The sequence below is a fragment of the Triticum aestivum genome, chromosome 5B (assembly GCF_018294505.1).
Source record: "Triticum aestivum cultivar Chinese Spring chromosome 5B, IWGSC CS RefSeq v2.1, whole genome shotgun sequence".
Lineage (NCBI taxonomy): Eukaryota > Viridiplantae > Streptophyta > Magnoliopsida > Poales > Poaceae > Triticum > Triticum aestivum.
Window position 1 is genome coordinate 688,201,186 of NC_057807.1, and position 19,785 is coordinate 688,220,970.

At 50.4% G+C, this 19,785-nt stretch overlaps 1 protein-coding gene across 1 annotated transcript; it reads left to right on the forward strand.

Annotated features, from left to right (window-relative positions):
- On the forward strand, positions 1 to 1,458 carry LOC123117684 (probable LRR receptor-like serine/threonine-protein kinase At4g36180). The gene has a single exon (XM_044538390.1). It carries the CDS (start codon positions 52 to 54, stop codon positions 1,327 to 1,329), a length of 1,278 nt encoding a protein of 425 aa, XP_044394325.1. The 5' UTR covers positions 1 to 51; the 3' UTR covers positions 1,330 to 1,458.
- The last annotated feature ends 18,327 nt before the right edge of the window (positions 1,459 to 19,785 follow it).

Genomic DNA, 19,785 nt, shown 5'->3' on the forward strand with positions numbered 1-19,785 from the left:
GCCAAGACAAGAGCACTTGCTGAGTTCTTGCGTTTGCGTACACATACCACCATGGCGAAATGCTGGCTGCTGCTGCTCCTCCTCCTCTTGGCATTTCTCCTGCCGGCGGCGCACGCTAAGTCATGCCACCCTGACGACCTCTGTGCGTTGCGCGGCTTTGCCGGGAACCTCGGCGGCGGGGGAGCCCTTCTCCGTGCCGCGTGGTCTGGCGCCTCCTGCTGCGGCTGGGAAGGTGTGGGTTGTGACAGCAGCAACGGTCGTGTCACGGTGTTACGACTTCCCAGGTATGGCCTCGCGGGGCCAATCCCGGGAGCCTCCCTGGCGGGCCTTGTGCAGCTGGAGGAGCTCTTCCTCGGCTCTAACTCTTTTGTTGGCTCCCTCCCCAAGGAGCTCTTCAGCCTCGCTGGGTTGCGGAAGCTCTCCCTTGAGTCCAACGAGCTCACTGGCAAGCTGAGCTCACGCCTTGGCAAGCTCAAGAACCTCACCTTGTTGAACTTGTCGGTCAACCGCTTCTTTGGCCGCCTCCCTGACGTGTTTGGTGACCTCACGTCGCTCGACCATTTGGCCATGTACTCCAATGGCTTGTCTGGATCGTTGCCGCCGTCTCTTTCATCACTGTCTTCTCTCTGTGAGCTCAATCTCCGGAACAACTCTCTGTCTGGTCTGATTTCCCATGTCAACTTCTCCGGCATGCCACTTCTTGCTTCAGTTGACTTTTCCGCAAACAACCTGAGTGGGTCTCTCCCGGTTAGCCTCGTTGATTGTAGCGCGCTCAAGTCGCTCACCCTTGCCAACAACCAATTGGTTGGCACCATCCCGTCGTGGATTGGTGAGCTTGACAACCTTCGCTGCTTGGATATCTCAAATAATTCATTGGTTGGCGAAGTACCCAAGGGTTTGTCATGTCTCGAAGGCCTCACCGCCGTTGATAATTCAGCAGGTATGGCTTTCACTAACATGCCATTGTATGTGAAGCATAACAGAAGAGCACTCCAACAACAAGCAAATGTCATATCTGGGAACAACAATACTGTCAGATCTGGGGGTGGCAATGTTCTATCTGGGGATAACAACACTGTCATATCTGGGAACAACAACACTCTATCTGGGACCAACAACACGGTTGTATTTGGGAGCAATAATGTCCTAACTGGTAGCAACCATGTCGTATCTGGCAGCAATAATGTCGTAAGTGACACTGGCCATGTCGTAAATGGGAGCAGCAATACTGTATCCGGCCGGAACAATATGGTAACCGGGAACAACAATACCGTATCTGGGAGCAATCATGTCGTAACTGGGAACAACAAAGTTGTAACCGGAGGTTAATGATCTGTCAGTGGATTGATTCCATCTTCTTGTCCATGTTCAGTGTGGCTTACAATCACTTGGTGGGGCCAATCCCATTTGTAACTTCATTGACCTATTCCTACTTTGAATAAAAAAATCCCGATGTCTACAAAACGTTTACATAAATGCTGGCCTGAACAGTACTGACTGACCTTGTCAATGTCGATAAATGGCCTGAAGCCAACGGCGCATGCGACGGCACGCCCTCCTGCCAACACGCACAACGCATCTGAAGCAAGGAACAGAGATACTCAAAGGAACAGAGATATTCAAAGGGGGAAAACATACTTGACGCACCGGATTGCGCCGGACGAATCGAGACCAGCGAGCTCCTCCTGCATCTCAAAGAGCGCCTCCTGCACGACGGAGTACCAGCTGTCCTCCAGGAACGGCCACCCATCCCTCCCGTACACATCCTGAGCACACGCACGAGGCCGAATCAACCATGAGCTCCCGAATCGGTCGATGAAAAATCAGACGGAACGAACCTTGAGCAGCTTGTTGATAGAGGTTGTGGACGTCGGCCTTCCGCTTGTACTCCCTGCGTCCCATAATATAAGAGTGTTTTTTACACTAGTGTAGTGTCAGAAACGGTCTTATATTATGGGACGGGGGGAGTAGCTTGTTGGGTGATTGTAATCGGATGTTAATTTCTTAATAAGGCTTGCGTAGTTCGATGAGAAAAAGCTAGAAGTGCATAGAAAATGGTGTTGTCAATATCTTCACACATAGAAAAATTCATGCAAAAATCACTGCCAAAGCTGAGTGTCCTGGCTCTCTCTAGTTTTCATGACGTTGATTCGTACTATATATACAGATTAAGATCATACATCAGACTTACTTGACTAGTTATGTGGAATCGTCGAATCTTTGACTTGTATTCACTATAGATGTAGGTTTGGTGACGCCTAAGGTTTACAACCTGCACACCGTGGCTACGCTACCCTGAGTTCCTGCATCTGCCGCACCCGCCCCTCACCATCATGCTCCCGCGCCGCCGCTAGTAAATATGGATACACCGGAATGATGCCGTCCTCAACTCGGATGTCCCCTCTTTCCGTTACCTAAGTTATGCAGGTATGATGTCTCCCTATGGAGTTGTTGGCTACCTGTTAAACACTGTCCCAAGCCATTCCTAACGTTTGGGACCGAGGGGACAGGCTCACGAGACCATCTTGTGCCGGAAGCCAGAGCTGGCGTTCAATTCTTGGAGGGGAGGAAAGATACGCCCGAGCCCCCATCTGTGTCGTCCATTCGGACTTGGGCGTCCCTGATCTGCCGACACGACCCACTTAACACCCGCGCTTCTCCTCTTCCTCCTCCCCCTCCTTCCCTTTCACATCCTTCCCTATCCTTACCTCTTTCTCCTCCTTCCCTCACATAGACCACGCCTATTCTAGTGCCTGTGTAACCCTATAGCATGTACACATCCTATCTTATACCTCTACCAAATACACTAGAGCTATAGTCTCTGCTAGTTCGACTTGTTGATAACCTCACCCAGGAGGACGCTTAGCCTACTTGGTAATAGCCTTCTAGTTGTTGGAAAGATGGTCTAATATCGTTAATTAATAGTCTTCTAATTGTTGGAAAAATGATCAAATGTCATTAATAAGATATGATAGTAGAAACCTGCGACACATTGGATTTTTCATGGTTAATTTCTAGTTAGTTTTCTAATCCTCAATTCCTAAATAATTGCACCCCATTAGCTAATTTTCCTCTTCATGCAACAATGCCAGATCACTAAGTCATGATGTAGCAAAAAGATACTTTTTTGCATTAGTTTACTAATGTAAAATATGCCACCTTATCAGCTCATGAATGCCTTTTTAAGGGAACCAAATCATGCAAGATATTCTTACATTAGATTTTATAGAAAAAAGTATATTTTTCGTCCCTCAACTCTTGACGGAATCTAGATTTGGTCCCTCAACTATGAAACCTGGCAATTTTCATCTCAAACTTTTAATACCATCCTGCCGGCGCAAATTTTTCCGGTATTAAAATTTTTCTGGTATTAAAAGTTTGAGGTGCAAATTGCCCGGTTTCTTAGTTGAGGGACTAAATCTAGACTCCATCAAGGTTGAGGGACAAAAATATACTTTTCTATAGATTTTATTTATTTAGCATTTATTTCATGAAGTCATAAGTTGCTTTTTTGCATTAGTTTACTCATGCAAAACATGCGGCCTTATCAATTCATGTGTATCCTTTTCAAAGGGAAACAAGTCATGCAAAACAATCATACATTAGTTTTTGTTTATTTAGTATTTAGTTATGCTTCTTTAACAAGATTCCCGCAGCAACGTCCGGGGTATTGTCTGGTTACTTTGAAGATCAACTCGAGCAGGCTGCCTGTACCTGTACTTCAATCTGCTGCCCACAGATTACACAATGATGAGGACCATGGCTACCGCCGACGTGATGTACGAGGGCGGCGAACAGGGACCGGAGGCTTACACGGAGGTAAAATCGGTTGAAGAACAATGCCATGGACCGCTCCTCCCACGGAAATGTGGCACCGCTGAAAATAGAATCACATACATGTCGTGGTGGATATCATGAATTTGTGTCTTTTGAATATGTGATTATGGAAGTTATAAATTGAAAAGAATTTAGTCTGAGTGATTTTGACTGATCATGTTATTCAGAGGCAACCAAAAAGTTGGAAGGGGTGGTTTTGACTATACAAGCTCGATTATCAGTTTTTTTCCCCTACGCCAAGGCTAGGGTTTCTTTCCTCTCTGGCGATCCCATCGCTGGAGAGTTCCTACCCGACGTAAAACCCTACCGCGGCTGGGTAGCGAGAGTCGAAGCCTTCTGTTTGTGCCATATCGGAGCACGGCCCTCGGCTCGGCCGACGGCGACAGTTCTGATGGCGGATGCCATGTCTGGGACGAGTGGTGGTGGGAGCGCCGCCGCCACAAGAAAGTCAGATCTAGGGGATTTCATGGAGCAGCTTAACTTAGAGGATGAGGAATTCGATGATCTGGTGATTGAGGAGGACGACCCTGTGATCAATGAAGGTGTCCGCTGGCTAGCCCTCGCTAGGGTTCACACGGAGAAGACTTTCAGTCCGACGGCGTTCTACCGTGAGATGCGAGCAGCCTGGAATCCGGCGAAACAGGTGAGGTTCAAGCCCGTTGGACCAAATTTGTTCGTTGTTCAGGCGGAGTGCCTAGGGGATTGGGAGCGTATGGTCGAGCTCGGTCCATGGCTCTTCAGGAACTGGGTGGTACTTATGTGTCTATGATGGATTCACTAAGGCAGAAGAGGTCCCCATGCTTTACATGCCAGTATGGCTATAGATCCATAAGCTCCCTGAGGGTTTCTGCAGGAGGAACATAGTGGAATCGCTGCTGAAAAAGTCCGGGGAGATCTTGGAGATGAGGTTAAACGGCAACACGCGGGGTGATTATGTGAGGGTTAGGGTTCGTCATGACATCCGTCGACCTCTCACAAAATTCGTTAGTATTGTTAGAGGTGAGGCAATGCAAGTCTACTTGGTCCGGTATGAAAAGCTTGCTCACTTTTGCAGTGTTTGCGGTATGATTGGGCATGACTGCAAAGAATGTAGCTCTGGGGTCCATGAGGCAAAGGATGTGAAGTTTGGGAGCTGGTTATACGCAGATGGTCCGAACAAGCCAAGAGCTGATGAGTTCGACAGGAGCAACGACAAGCAAAGTCAAAAGCATCGTACACCAACCAAAGAAAAGGACGCCAAGAAAGTCATCGACCCGGACTTGGCTGATACTGCGTCCAGCCCATCTAAAAGTGGCACAAAGGAGATGCACGTCGACCCTCCAGCTCGTAAGAGGCTGGCCATGGACAGCTCCGGGCTGGAGCTGCCCAACAAACCGATAGATACATTAGCTCTTACTCAAGGGCTCGGTGAAGATGGTGATGCTACCTCGTCACCATGCAATAGTTCAAACAGTAAAAAGGCAAGGATAGACTCCCAAGGTTTTTCGGATGAGAAGTCGGCGGCCTCCTTCGAGGAGGACCGCCAGGTACAATGAGTATCTTAATGTGGAACTGCCGGGGGGGGGGGGGGGAACCGCCGAACAGTTCGTGAAATTGTGGCCCTCTCAAAGGCCAATTCCCCGGGGCTGATCTTCCTGTCAGAAACACGACAAGCCTCTAGTCAGATGGAAAAGCTTAGAAGAAGGTTGAATATGAAAGGATTTTTTGGTGTCTCTAGTGCGGGCCTCAGTGGGGGGCTTGCACTGTTTTGGGATGAGAATTTGCAAGTTACCGTGCTTGATTCGTGTGCGCGGTATATTGATGTGAGAATTGTTGACATCGCGAATGATAAAGCGTGGAGGACTACGTTTGTGTATGGTTAACCAAGAGTGGAACACCGTCACCATATGTGGAGCACACTACCAGGCTTACGGGCAGTGTCGCCTGATCTGTGGCTGGTTTGTGGTGACTTTAATAAAGCAATGTGGCAGCATGAACACTTTTCCCGGTCGCCTCGGTCCGAGAACCAAATGCTCCTCTTCCGTGTCTGTTTGGAGGATTGCGAGCTTATGGACTTGGGCTTCTCGGGTGCTCCGTTCACATATGATAACGGGCAGCAGGGCGATAGGAATGTTCGAGTTCGGCTTGATAGAGCCTATGCGGATGAAGCTTTCAAGGATGTATTCCCGTTTGCGCAAGTGGTGCACCTAGCGTCCTCGTGCTCGGACCATGTTCCTATCATGGTTAGATTGGCACATGCAGAACCGTGGCGTACAAAAAGTGCTCCCAGGTATGAAATAATGTGCGAAAGGCACCCTCATCTCGAAGCTATGATCGCAGAGAGTTGGGGTAAGAGCAGGTCGACCGGGCACTTGGGGTCGGTCCGTGATGCCATGAAAGAGATGATGCAGCATTTGCGCACATGGAGTAAGTAAAACTTCGGGCATGTTATCTCAGAGATTGAAAAACCGCGGTCTGAACTGGCGGACTTGCAGCTGCATGATGCGGATAGGGTGGCCATCAGTCAGAAAATGTATCAATTAGATGAGTTGCTGTACCGCGAGGATATGTTGTGGTTGTAACGGTCACGAATAACATGGCTAAAGGAGGGCGAAAGGAACACGGCGTACCTACACCGCCGGGCTGTGTGGCGGGCTCGCCGAAATCACATTCAGCGGTTGCGACGTCTTGATGGAACTTGGTGCTCATCTCCATCCGATATGGAGCTGATGGCAACTTCTTATTTCAAGGAGGTATTTACAAAGGACCCGACCCTCTCCTCGGAGTCGATCCTGGAAAAGATAGCTCCACGGGTCACACAGGAGATGAATGCCGCGTTATGTGCACCATTTAGTGATGAGGAGGTATCTAACGCCCTATTTCAAATAGGGACACTCAAGGCACCTGGTACGGATGGATTCCCCGCTCGATTCTATCAGCGTAACTGGGCATTCATGAAGGGGGAGATTACTGCGGCGGTCCTGGATTTCTTCAACACCGGAGTAATGCCGGCAGGTGTGAACGAGACAGCTATTGTACTAATCCTGAAAGTGCCTTTCCCTAAGGAACTCAAGGATTTTCGTCCAATAAGTTTGTGTAACGTGATATACAAGATTGTGTCTAAATGTTTGGTAAACCGCTTACGCCCCTTGTTGGCTGAGTTGATCTCTGACAACCAGAGTGCCTTCATTCCTGGGAGGCTAATCTCGGATAATTCAATAATTGCATTCGAGTGTATCAATCATATTCAGACAATGAAGAATAACTTCCCGGCGGCTTGTGCTTACAAGTTGTACTTGTCTAAGGCGTACGACCGGGTGGACTGGGATTTCCTAGAGAAAGCCTTGGGCAAATGGGGTTTTTCTGCAACATGGATCTCTTGGATCATGGCTTGCGTAAGGTCTGTGACATATTCAGTGAAGTTCAATGGAAAATTACTGGATGAATTCTACCCTTCGAGGGGGCTACGGCAAGGTGATCCATTGTCTCCTTTCCTTTTTCTGTTTGTTGCTGATGCCCTGTCTGCTCTTATTACCAAATCAGTTGAGGATGGGGAGTTGAAGGGAGTGACCATCTGCCGTGGTCCTCCGGAAATATCTCACTTGCTTTTTGCGGATGACACAATGTTGTTCTTTGAGGCATCGAGCCAGCAAGCGGGCATAGTCAGTGGGCTGTTGAACACTTATACTGCGGCGACTGGACAACTTATTAATCCCGAAAAGTGTTCCATCCTATTTTCTGACAACTGCAGCACGATGGTGGCGGATGAGGTAAAGGACATATTAGAAGTTTCACAGCAAGTTTTTGGGCCTAAATACTTAGGCTTACCTATGCCAGAAGGAAGAGTGCATAGAGGGCAATTTGAAACGGTACAGGAGCGACTAAGAGCAAGGTTGATTGATTGGAGTGAACAGTTTGTATCTCTGGGGAACAAAGAAATTTTGAACAAAGCTGTTGCACAGGACATTCCTACATATCCGCACAAAGCTGTTGCACAGGCCATTCCTACATTTGAACAAAGAAATTGCCGGCATCAGTTTGTGACGACTTAACACGTATGATCAGGCAATATTGGTGGGGTGTGGAGAACGGTAAGAGGAAAATGGCCTGGCTTAGTTGGAAGAAAATGGTCGTCCCTAAGTCTATGGGGGGCATGGGATTTCAGGACATGAGAGCATTCAACCAGGCCTTGCTGGCTAAGCAGGCTTGGAGATTGTTGGACTGCCCAAACAGCTTGTGTGCAAGATTATTAAGAGCAAAATATTATCCCCATGGCAACCTGTTGGACACGGTGTTTCCAACTAGTTCTTCAGCAGTATGGAAGGGGATTGTACATGGGCTTGAGCTGGTTAAGAAAGGAATTATTTGGCGTGTGGGTGACGGAACACTGATAAGAACTTGGAGAGATGCCTGGATCCCAAGGGGTCACAACTTTCGGCCGATAACACCGAAGCGTAATTGCAGACTCAACTGGGTGGCAGATTTCCTGAATGAGCACGGTGCATGGGATGAACAAAGGCTGAGAGAGCATTTTTGGGACATGGATGTTCGAGAAATTCTTAAGATCCGTACTTCACCGAGGAATGGTTAAGACTTTATAGCCTGGTTCCCGGAAAGAAGTGGACTTTTTACGGTAAGGAGTGCATACCGGCTGGCAACTATTGGCAGCGTACCGGAGAGGACACCAGCGACCAACAACAACCCGTCCGGGGATCGGCCGGTGTGGCAATGCATTTGGGCAGCTAAGGTTCCCCTAAAGATGAGGATACTGGCGTGGAAAGTAGTCTCGGGTGCACTTGCAACAAATTCTTGCAAACACCATCGGCATATATCAACAAGAGACAGTTGCCCCTTGTGTGCGAGAGAGAAGGAATCCAGTTTCCATGCTCTTGTTACATGTGATCATGCGCCGGCGATATGGCAACAAATGAGGATGGTATGGAAGCTACCAAGCCAGGAACTCCTGCATGATACAGGGCAGGATTGGTTGCTCAACCTGCTGGCAAATTGTGATGAGTACATGAGGGATTGTGTAATTATGTTGGTCTGGCGCATTTGGTCGCTCCGCTCAGATCTGGCTCATGGGAAGGAAGTGCCTCCTGTGGCTACAAGTGTATCCTTTTTGTGCAGCTACATGCAGTCCCTCGATCTGTCAAGGCGGTTTTCGACCGAGGATATTATCAAAGGAAAAATGCAGGTTGGGCGGGAGGCTCCGGCCACTGTGCGGGCGGAGGCCATAGCTCAACCATGGCCGAAGCCACCACCAGGGAAGGTGTCCCTGTCGGTTGATGGTGCTTATTCACATAATGATGGCTCAGCTGCGGCAGGGATGGTGTTGAGGAATCATGATGGGAGCGTTATTTCTCCGCTTGCAGATACATATTTAACTGCAACAAAGCATTGGAAGCGGAGCTGCATGCACTGATGCAAGGTATGGCGCTAGCAGTCCAACACTGTGAGCTCCCGGTCATAGTCCAGTCGGACTCTTCTGTCACCCTATCTGCCCTCTCGGGCGACAACTTATCTAGATCTGCCTACGGGCACTTAGTTGCTGAGATTCGTCACCTAATGATAGATAGAGTTTTCATTCCGTTCAAGATTAGTCGTGTGCAGAATAGGGTAGCAGATCGTTTGGCCCTGTATAGTCGTACAGAGCGTACCACTGCTGTATGGCTTGGCCGAGGTCCGGCCGTGTATCGAGGATCTCTTGCCTCGCGATTGTAACCCTATACCTTTGGAATAAAACTCTTCTATCAGCGCAAAAAAAGGGGTGGTTTTGACTGATCATGTTGTTGCCTTCAGTGTTACATACATCCTTTGTTTCTAAAAATAAGACGTTTTGGCAGTTCAATTTGACAGAGGTAGTATTTTTTTTCTAGAGAACAGAACACCATGCAGAAGCAGCCAGTTCTCCCATGTGAAAAGCCAATGCACGCAGCATCTTCACAAAGTAGTAAAAAAAAGTAACTGACTAAAAATTTCGACAAATATCGCGCACCAGGATTTCTCATGTGAACCAGGATTTCTCAAAGCTTAGGGCTAAAACTAACTGACTAAAAATTTCGACAAATATCGCGCACGTCAATGTGTTTTGGAGGTATGCCACAAATTCACATTAAAAACAAAATATAAGTTCATTATTTCATGAGAGGAAATTCTGTAAAAACAAATACTTTAATAAAGTGCGTCATTGCAAACATTGTTTGGTACCTAATTATTGAAGATTTGCTTAATTGGAGCCCATCATTTCTTCACCAGCAATAGTAGAAGGACCAGGAGCTGCAAACATAAAACCGAGTATTTAAGGACTAAGTCCATTGTTCATATGAAATTTTATAAAAGAAGAGCATAGTATACCATTATCGTGAAATGCAAGAGGTAGTAGCCCCTTGCGTTTCCTTTTTTTTTTTGATAGCACCTAATAATCTTAATATCCTCAATCCTGATAAAAGGATTTAATTGAATGGGTTATGGGTCCTCGTCATCTTGGATTTTTAATCTCCTGATGACCGTGAAATAAAACTGACTAAGTAATATAATTTAACAGCACCAATTCACTGAGTTTGCCTAATAGTATAAAGGAAGCAGGGAAAGAATTGGATGATACAGTGTACATATTACCTGTGCGGCACAGTGTGTGTGGGATGAAATTTCAATAGTTGGAGAAGATTAGAAGGAGAGGCAGGTGGTTAGGAAGCCGGACCAGGCGGCCGGCGCGGGTTGATAAGTGACGAGGACGGCGGCGTAGGCGCGCAGCGCAGCCGAGCGAGGCAAGGGTTTCTCTGTTGCTGATCGGGAGAGGGATTTTCTTTTTCTTGACGAATGAGCGACCGATTGAATCATCAACTTGCAGTGCGCGATTGGTTTTCTACTCTGCTGATCCGATCGATGGACTGGAGTGGGGCTAATCACTACCGGAACAGGGCTTTAAGCCGACAACCAAATGTATGCCGACGGCCCCCGTCGGCCTAATCCAAGCTATGCCGACAGCTAGGTCCTAGCCCTCGGCGTACAATAGCCGTTGGGCTATCCCCGTCTACGCCGACTGCCGCCGTCAGCACATATCAGCCGTCGGCTTATCTCAGACTACCCCTACAGCTGCCGTCGGCATATACAGGCCGTTGGCATAGAGGCGGCCCCGCTGACAACGCTCATGCCAGCCGGCTATCGACATCGTATCTATGCCAACGGCCGAGACGGGTGGTCGTCGGCATAGATACGGGTGACACGTCACCGTTCCAGAGCACACCGACCAAGACCTATGCCGACGGCAGCCGTCGGCATAGATGACACATCATCAATCCACGGCATGCCGTCCATCTGCCCTGGCCGCAGCTATGCCGACGGCTTTGCCGTCGGCATAGTTTTTTTTCTTTTTTTTCATAGCTATATTTTATGTTTTCTTACATATTATTATTTGACTAACTTACGTATAGCATGTGTTAATAAGCATACATACATTATTTTTCGGTTCTATACAGCGCGGTGTGACCCCCCTCACGAACGGCGCCGCCACCGGCCGGCACCTGGAATGCGGAACAGCCGCATCGGGTCTATACGAAGGGGACTTTGCTCCCAAGTATTTATATATATCGGATGACCTACCACAACCGGGTGGTGTTATGGCATGTCCGAAGAGGCGGCACGCATCTCCGGGGTGTGGCTCCCCTCACGAACGGCGCCACCGCCGGCACCGAGAGGGGGGAAACGGACGCGTCGGGTCTACACTGAGTGGATGTAGCTGTGGGTTTGGCCCGGATGTTGCTCCCAGGTGTCCCTCTGGGCTGACCTGACACAACCGGGTGGAGAGGTCCACTGGTCAAAGCCCGTCCGTGGGAAGCCAAAGGGTTAGATCTCGTGGTCAACCGCTCCAGGGTTAGGCGGGACAGGGGCCCTGGGGCGGCGGGGGAGGGGGGGTAGCAATGCCACCGGAGCGTCGCACCGGCCCCTCATACATGCGGGGTGGTGTTCTGGCATGTCCGAAGAGGAGGCACGTGTCTCTGGGGCATGGCCCCCCTCACGGACGGCGCCGCCGCCGGCACCTGGAGGGGGGAAACGGATGCGTCCGGTCTACACGGAGTGGATGTAGCTGTGGGTTTGGCCTGGATGTTGCTCCCAGGTGTCCCTGTGTGCTGACCTAACACAACCGGGTGGAGAGGTCCATTGGTAAAAGCCCGTCCGTGGGTAGTCAAAGGGCTAAATCTTGTGGTCAACCGCTCCAGGGTTAGGCGGGACGGTGGCCCTGGGGGTAGCAATGCAACCGGAGCGTCGCACCAGCCCCTCATACATGCGGGGTGGTGTTCTGGCATGTCCGAAGAGGCAGCACGCGTCTCCAGGGCGTGGCCCCTCCACCGGCCAGCGGCGCCGCCGGCACATGGAGGGGGAAAACGGACACGTCGGCCGGCCCTACTCGTCCATCGCCGTTCCCTCCCGCCCCAGTGAGCACCCCCCTCCACCGCCGGACGGCGCCGTGCCCCCCCTCCCCCAGCCCCAGTGAGCACCCCCTCCTACAAACCCTTGTTGCCGTCTTCATGGAGTGACCATCTTCGTGGAGGTGTTGGTTAAATATAATTTTTTTTAACTATAATACATAAAAATGGAAAAATATAACTATAAAAAAATTAAAAATCTATATGAAATAAAAAAGGAAAAATATAAATATAATAAAACATTAAAAAATCTATATAAAATATATATATGCCTACAGCTAAGCCGTCGGCATAGGTGCCACGTGGCATGGAAACCTATGCCGACGGCTAAGCCGTCGGCATAGTTCCCCTTATCCTTCCCCCGGTCGCCCCCTCCACTCGTTCCTCCCTGACCCAGATCCCGTGCGGTCCCGAGCCCGACCCGCGTCACCGCCGCCTGCCTGATGAAGCTATGTACCTAGGGTAGGGTCATGGGCCTGTCTAAGCTAACCTTCCCAAGGACATCTCTAGAAGAAACTACCTGTCAGTCGACTTTAAGGTAATCCACTCGACGGACTCGAGGACACTCGACCGTGAAGCTAATCACTCGACCATGAAGCTAACCACTCGACGGCTAGGCGATCTAAAGTCACTCTGCGTGTAACGGTCTGTCATAAGTAACCTTTATGGCCTTCATCGCACTTTACGAGGGCGTTACCAGTAACCCCCTGACTTAATGTACTTTAAACCCTGCATAACTGAGGGCCGGAGGGGTTTGGCAAACTCTATATAAGCCACCCCCTCCTCAGTGTAAAGGGTTCGTACCCCTGTAACTCACAAGCATATAATCCAGTCGACCGCCTCCGGGCTCCGAGACGTAGGGCTGTTACTTCTTCCGAGAAGGGCATGAACTCGTAAAACTCTTGCGTGTACAACTACTCCATTGCTGGGATCTTGCATCTATCTTAGTACCCCCCCTACATTACTGTCAGACTTAGAACCACGAAAGTTGGCGCCCACCATGGGGCAGGTGTCTTAGCGACTTATTGGAGAAGTTGCAATTTCTTCCGATCTCCTTCATCATGGTTTCAGGCGGAGTTTTGGTTGAGGGCCGCGAGATCCGTCTCGGCGCGCTCACGTTCGTCACCGACGACTCTACCTGGCTTCAGGAGGCTCCGCTCGACGTTGACGCACTCCTAGTCTTCGGAGCGACGCACTTTCGGCGTGCGTCCGCGGCATCCTCCTGCGGCAACCGTCGACCCAGTATCGACCGGTTTTTGTGTCATCCTCCCTCCCCGCTTCCCGCTGGCGCAAGCGCTCCGGACGGTCGAGGCTTCAGCGGTGGGTGAGGCACACGTTGGCTCGCCAGTCGACCACCGCCCAAGTCGCGGCAATCGAGCCCGACGAATCTCTCTATTCCCTGTTCGACCTGTCGACTGGCTCCGCAGAGACTGCATCCGAGTGCGACAACAGTGATCCAGCGGCGGAGGTCCTGATGGTCAACGAACCACATGGTCCCCCCAGCTTTCCCGGCGCTGAGGGAGGTGACGGAGGAGGCGATCCGTCGCACGCCCATGAGGAGTACCTTCCCGAGCCCCTCAATTCGCTGCAGAGGGAAGAACTTCGCCACCGGAACGTGGATGCCCTTCATACTCCTATCGTTGGAGAAACTCCTGAGGCTCGCACCTTGGAGGACGTGCGCTTGGCCAACCTGGCTGAGCGCACTCGACTGGAGAATCTTCAGCGAGCAATCAACGAGTATGCGCGGCAATGGGCCCCGGACTCCAGTCGACGCCAGCTCTTTCCACCTTCGACTCAGGTATATCGAACTTCCATTCAAAATTTAGCAGCTGTAGCTCGTATAGCAGAGTCAATTCAGCCCTCCCAGTCAGAGGCTTGCAGAGGCTTGATGCAGATCAGAGACTTACTCCGGGCAGCAGGAGATCAAAATTCAGTTGTATCCCAGTCACGGAACAGGATTCACAGCAAATCCATGGCTGCGAGTACGGTCCAGTCGGCTCATAGCCCCAGATCGCCCCCGAGGCGTGAAGGGCGTGGAGACCGACACGATCAGTACAGGAATCGTGAGCAGTATGATCACCGATTCGATCGCGATGATCGATGTCGAGTGCCCACCCCTCCCCCAAGGGGTGGATCCTACGCACCTCGACAGCAGGATGATAGACGCCAGCACAGTGGCGGGCGAAGAATTTCAGTCGACCCCAGGGAACCAGGCTTTGATGCGAGATCCATCATTGTTCAAGGTCTAGTCGACCGGAACAGAGCTCACAGGGAAGGTCACGACAGAGATGTACCCACCAGCAGCCGAGTGCATGTCTCCGGACTAGAGTGTTTCAGCAGAGCCATCAGGGCCGCAGTGCCCCAACTTCAGGTTGGCGACTGGAGTCAGTAAATTCAATGGTGAGTCTAAGCCTGATACTTGGCTTGAAGACTACCGAGTGGCTGTCCAGATCGGCGCCGGGAATGATGAGGTGGCCATGAAGCATCTGCCTCTTATGTTGGAGGGGTCGGCCAGAGCATGGTTGAATCAGTTGACACCCAGCAGCATTTACACATGGGAAGACCTTTCCCGAGTGTTTGTCAGAACGTCCGAGGGAACATGCAAGCGACCAGTAGGACTGACAGAGCTGCAATCTTGTGTGCAGAAGTCGAATGAAACTTTGAGAGATTACATCTAGAGATGGATCACATTGCATCACACAGTAGAGAATGTATCTGAACACCAGGCAGTATGCGCCTTCAAGGAAGGCGTTAAGTACAGAGAGCTAAGCCTGAAATTCGGTCGAACCGGGGACATGTCTCTGAGTTGAATGATGGAAATAGCCACCAAATATGCCAATTGTGAGGAAGAGGATAGGCTCCGGAGTGGCAAGCACAAGTCAGTCGCCCAGGACACCGGAGGAGGGAACTCCAGTCGGAAGCAAAAGCGGAAAGCCGAGCCAGCTGCTCCTGGAGAAGCCTTGGCCGTGACTCAAGGAAAGTTCAAAGGGAAGCCCAAAAGGCCTTGGAACCCCAAGAAAGTAAAGGATAAAGAAGGAAATGACGTGATTGATTTACCGTGTCACATCCACACAAAGAAAGATGAAGAGGGTAATTTCATTTACCCGAAGCATACCACTCGGCAGTGTCGACTCCTGATACAGCAGTTCCAAGGGAAACAGTCCAAGGACAAGGAAAAAGAGTCAGATAAAGTTGAGGACAAGGGGGATAGTGACGAAGAATATCCTCAGGTCAATTCCACTCTGGTGATTTTTGCTGACGTTGAGAGCAAGAACCGACTGAAAGTTATAAACCGAGAGGTGAATATGGCCGCTCCGGCGACGCCCAATTATCTGAAGTGGTCTCAGACAGCCATCACATTCGACCAGTCAGATCACCCGACGCACATAGCCACCCCCGGGAGGCAGGCTCTGGTGGTCGACCCAGTCGTCGAAGGTACTTGACTAACTAAAGTGTTGATGGATGGCGGCAGTAGTTTGAACATACTATACGCAGAGACACTGGAAGGGATGGGCATTCCGATGTCCAGACTCAGCACAAGCAATATGAGTTTCTTGGAGTCATCCCTGGCAAGAAGGCCGTGTCTCTCGGCCAGATTGCTCTCGATGTGGTTTTTGGTGATTCCAAAAACTTCCGCAAAGAAAAGTTGACATTTGAAGTTATGGATTTCCAAAGTGCCTATCATGCCATTTTTGGCAGGCCAGCTTATGCGCGTTTCATGGCTCGACCATGTTACGTGTACCTCAAATTGAGGATGCCTGGCCCTAAAGGCGTGATCACTGTTACTGGTAATCGCAAGAAGGCGGAAGAGTGCTTTCAGAAAGGCTCGAAAATCGCCGATGCTCAGATGGTAGCAGAAGAATGGCAGGAACACCAGAGAAATGCAGACCCGAGTGATTTGTTGCGAGCCAAGAAGCCTGCTACAGAATCGGCATTTCAGTCGTCGCGAGACAAAACCAGTTCACATCCACCCGACCGACCCCAACGCTGCTCCGACTAATATCTCCACAACACTCGACCCCAAATAGGAAGAAGCACTCATCCAGTTCCTCCATGAGAACTGGGACATCTTTGCATGGAAACGTTCTGACATGCCAGGTGTACCCAGGGGGCTGGCTGAGCACCGTCTGCGAGTCGATTCAAAGGCAAAACCTGTCAAGGAACATCTGCGACGGTCCGCCGTCCAGAAAAGGAAGGCTATTGGCGAAGAAGTGGCTCGGCTCTTAGCAGCAGAGTTCATCCGAGAGATTTACCACTCCGAGTGGCTCGCCAATGTAGTCATGGTCCCCAAGAAGGACAAAGACGCAAGTCGACTGAGATCTGTGCTCCAGCCTGCAAGAACAAGTCCCAAGCACAAAAATATATTCCGAGGAAAAAATAGTGTCGTTCGAAGACAAATGCAAACATATTCAACCGCAAAGCTCAGGCATCAAGTTCAGATAACGTCCTACGGATCCAGAAGTACTTAGGCATCAAGCCTGTTAAAGTTTACCGGTTACAAAAACCACTCGGCATTCCGAGACGAATTTAAGGCATCAACCATAAAAGTTTTTCACTCCTCTGGCGGAGGACTGGAAGGTGCGACGAACTCGTCCAAATCGATTCCGTCAGCAATCCGAGTGGCAGCTGCAATGAATGTCTCCATGAAGGATCGGAAGTCATGCTTCTTAGTATTGGCCACCATGAGGGACGCCAGCTTTTCCTCTCGTGCGTCTTTGTAGTGAACATGGACTAAAGACAGAGCTATGTCAGCACCGCACCTGGCAGAAGACTTCTTCCACTCTTGCACTCAGCCTGGGACTTCATTCAGTCGAGTCATCAAAGACTCGAGGTAGTTCTGAAGCTTCTCTCCTGGCCAGAGTGTCGTGTCTATTCGTGATGCTGCTGCCTTCAGTCCGGCCAGATAATCCACCACGCCGGCGACGCGAGACTTCAGTCGAAGCACATTCATGGTAGCTTCATCCTTCATTGGAGAGTTGATAGGATCCAAGCCTGTCTCCACTCGACTGGTCTCTTCCTCAAAGTTTTGGCAGAATTCTGTAAACACAAGTCAGACATGAACCAGCAGTTCCGCGATGAATCAACGGGGACGAGTCAGTTGAGTGAAAGAGGTTACCTTCAAGCATGAGGAACAGCTTCTTGGCGAGCCCTCCCAGATAAGCTTCCAGATCGTTCTTCTTCCCCACCAGTTCACTCGCCTTGTCACTCAGAGCAATCTTGTCGTTCTTCAGACGGCTGACTTCCTTGTTGGCCGCGTCAAGAGCAGCTTTCAGGATGACGTTCTCCTCTTCGAGCTTGCCGACTGAAGCCAGCTTTTCTTCCGCAAGCTTCGTTTTATCAGATGCAGCCTTCTGCGCCTCAGCAAGTTCCTGGTCCTTCTTGATCAGAGTTGCCTTCGTTTTCTCTACAAAATGGCAAGGAGGTCAGAATCAATAACGGGCAGAAAGGTAAAAACAATCATCAAGTTCTCACCAATCATACCTGTTGCCTCGTCCTTCGCCTTCTGAAAGTTCTCCTGGACAAGTTTTAAGTCAAGGTCGAGCTGTATGTGCTTCTTCTCCAACTCAGTATAACGGGCTACGAGCTCGCAAGATTTCTGCAAAGAAACAGTCGACAGACATTAAAGAGAGGTTACTTCCGAGTGACTAAGAGAAAAACAGTAACGTTTCTAAGACTACAGTCGAATCAAAATATTTAACAATAGTCTCGGGGACTACACCCAGTGGGTGCACTCAGCGTGCCCCCACTAGTTCTGCCGACTCGATCCGATCAAGCTGACCAAGAGGAACAAAGAGATTACGGTCGCATCATAGTCAAAAAAAAGAAAGAGAGAATTCTAAAGACTACAGTCGACTGCCCACAGTCCACTATAGACTCGGGGACTACACCCAGTGGGTGCACTCACCGTGCCCCCACAGGTCCTAATGTTCCACTCGACATGGTCCGACTAGACCGAGTGATGAAATTTCAACCATAAAGACTACAGTCGACTGCCCGCAGTCCACCATAGTCTCGGAGACTACACCCAGTGGGTCCACTCAGCGTGCCCCCACCTATCTACAAACCCAATCGACACACCCAGTGGGTGTACAGACACAAAGATTTCTGGAAAGAAAATCTTCAGATAACATATCCTAAAAGAACAGGCGGTTGTCAACTAACCTGGACATTGCTCTGAAGGGCTGAGCTTGCATCCTAAGCCGCTTGGCTGGCTTCCTGGATCGCCTTCACTTGCTCCATCATAATCCCCGCCTGGCGTATAGCCTCCTTAGCAGCGCCCGCCTAATCCTCTGGGACGTGGTGTGTGGCGAAAAGGGAGGGCGGTTCGGCAGTCAACGATGAAGGCCTGACGCTTGTCAGCGGCACAACAAAGGTCACAGAATGTCGAGCGGCGTCGCCACCTCCTGAACTGGCACCTCAGGTGCTGACGCAGTCCGAGTGGCCCTGCTAGCCGGGTCCCTTCTGCTCTTCCTCGCCTTCAGAGGTACCTCATCATCATCGTCAGGGAGATCAATGACGTGGCGAGGAGCTGCAAGATAAATCCAGAGTTGGAACACAAAGATCCAGTCGACCAAAGTGAAAACTACAAGAGGATGTACCAGGGTTGGAGGTAACAACGTCTTCCATTTCTTGGTCGCCATCCTTGGCGGAGGTCTCAGAGGTAGCAATGCTGCAGATTTCAGAAATCAGTCGGTTAATCGATGAGTCGACCGAAAGTCCACTTGAGCTGAACAAAGAAGCACAAATCCTGCTGTTACCCGGAGATGGTGGGAATGGCCATTTTCATTTTGGGCAAGGCCTTCGGTGGCTTGGACGACTCTGCCCGCGGATGCTTCGGCGCTTTTTCAGTCGGCGCTGGAGAGGCCGTCCGAGAGCGCTTTGTCGATGGCACAACGGGCGTGACCGCTTTGCCGCGCTCCCTCGCGGGGTCGTGGGCAAGCTTGGATCGCCTCTCCGTGCGAGGAGGATCGACCTCTGTTTCCTCCTCCTCCTCGCTGGAACCGTCTTCATCCTCTTCCCCCTCGTCGTTAGATTTCCACTCCCCCTCCTCGCTTTCGCCTCCACTTGCCTCCCCCTCCTTGGCTTGTTCCTGCGCCCCGTTGGGCATCGAGTACATTTCAGTCGTGACCTAGAAGACAGCAAAGAAGACAAAAGTCAGTCGGTTGATTTCAAATAGACAGAATGGAAAGAAAAATAGAATCGCAGTCGGAAATGCAGTGTTGGACCTTGTCAACTTCATATGAATTGTCGAGTGGAACGACCCTCCTAGCTCCTCGGGGGTTGTCCCTTGTTCCTCGTAATGCTTGCCATCCACCGCTCCAGCGTGACACCGTCGATCTCCTCCGAGTGGATCCGAGTGGTGTCCTCAGTTCCAGAATACATCCACATAGGATGGTCTCGGAATTGGAGCGGCTGGATGCGCCGTCGGAGGAAGACCTCCAAGAGGTCCATACCGGTCACCCCGTCGCAGATGAGCTGCACGACACGCTCGACCAACACCTTCACCTGCGCCTTCTCCTCCGGGACCACCTTCAAAGAG

Coding starts and splice junctions, on each gene's coding strand:
- LOC123117684 (XM_044538390.1), top strand. CDS start 52: ATGGCGAAATGCTGGCTGCTGCTGCTCCTCCTCCTCTTGGCATTTCTC.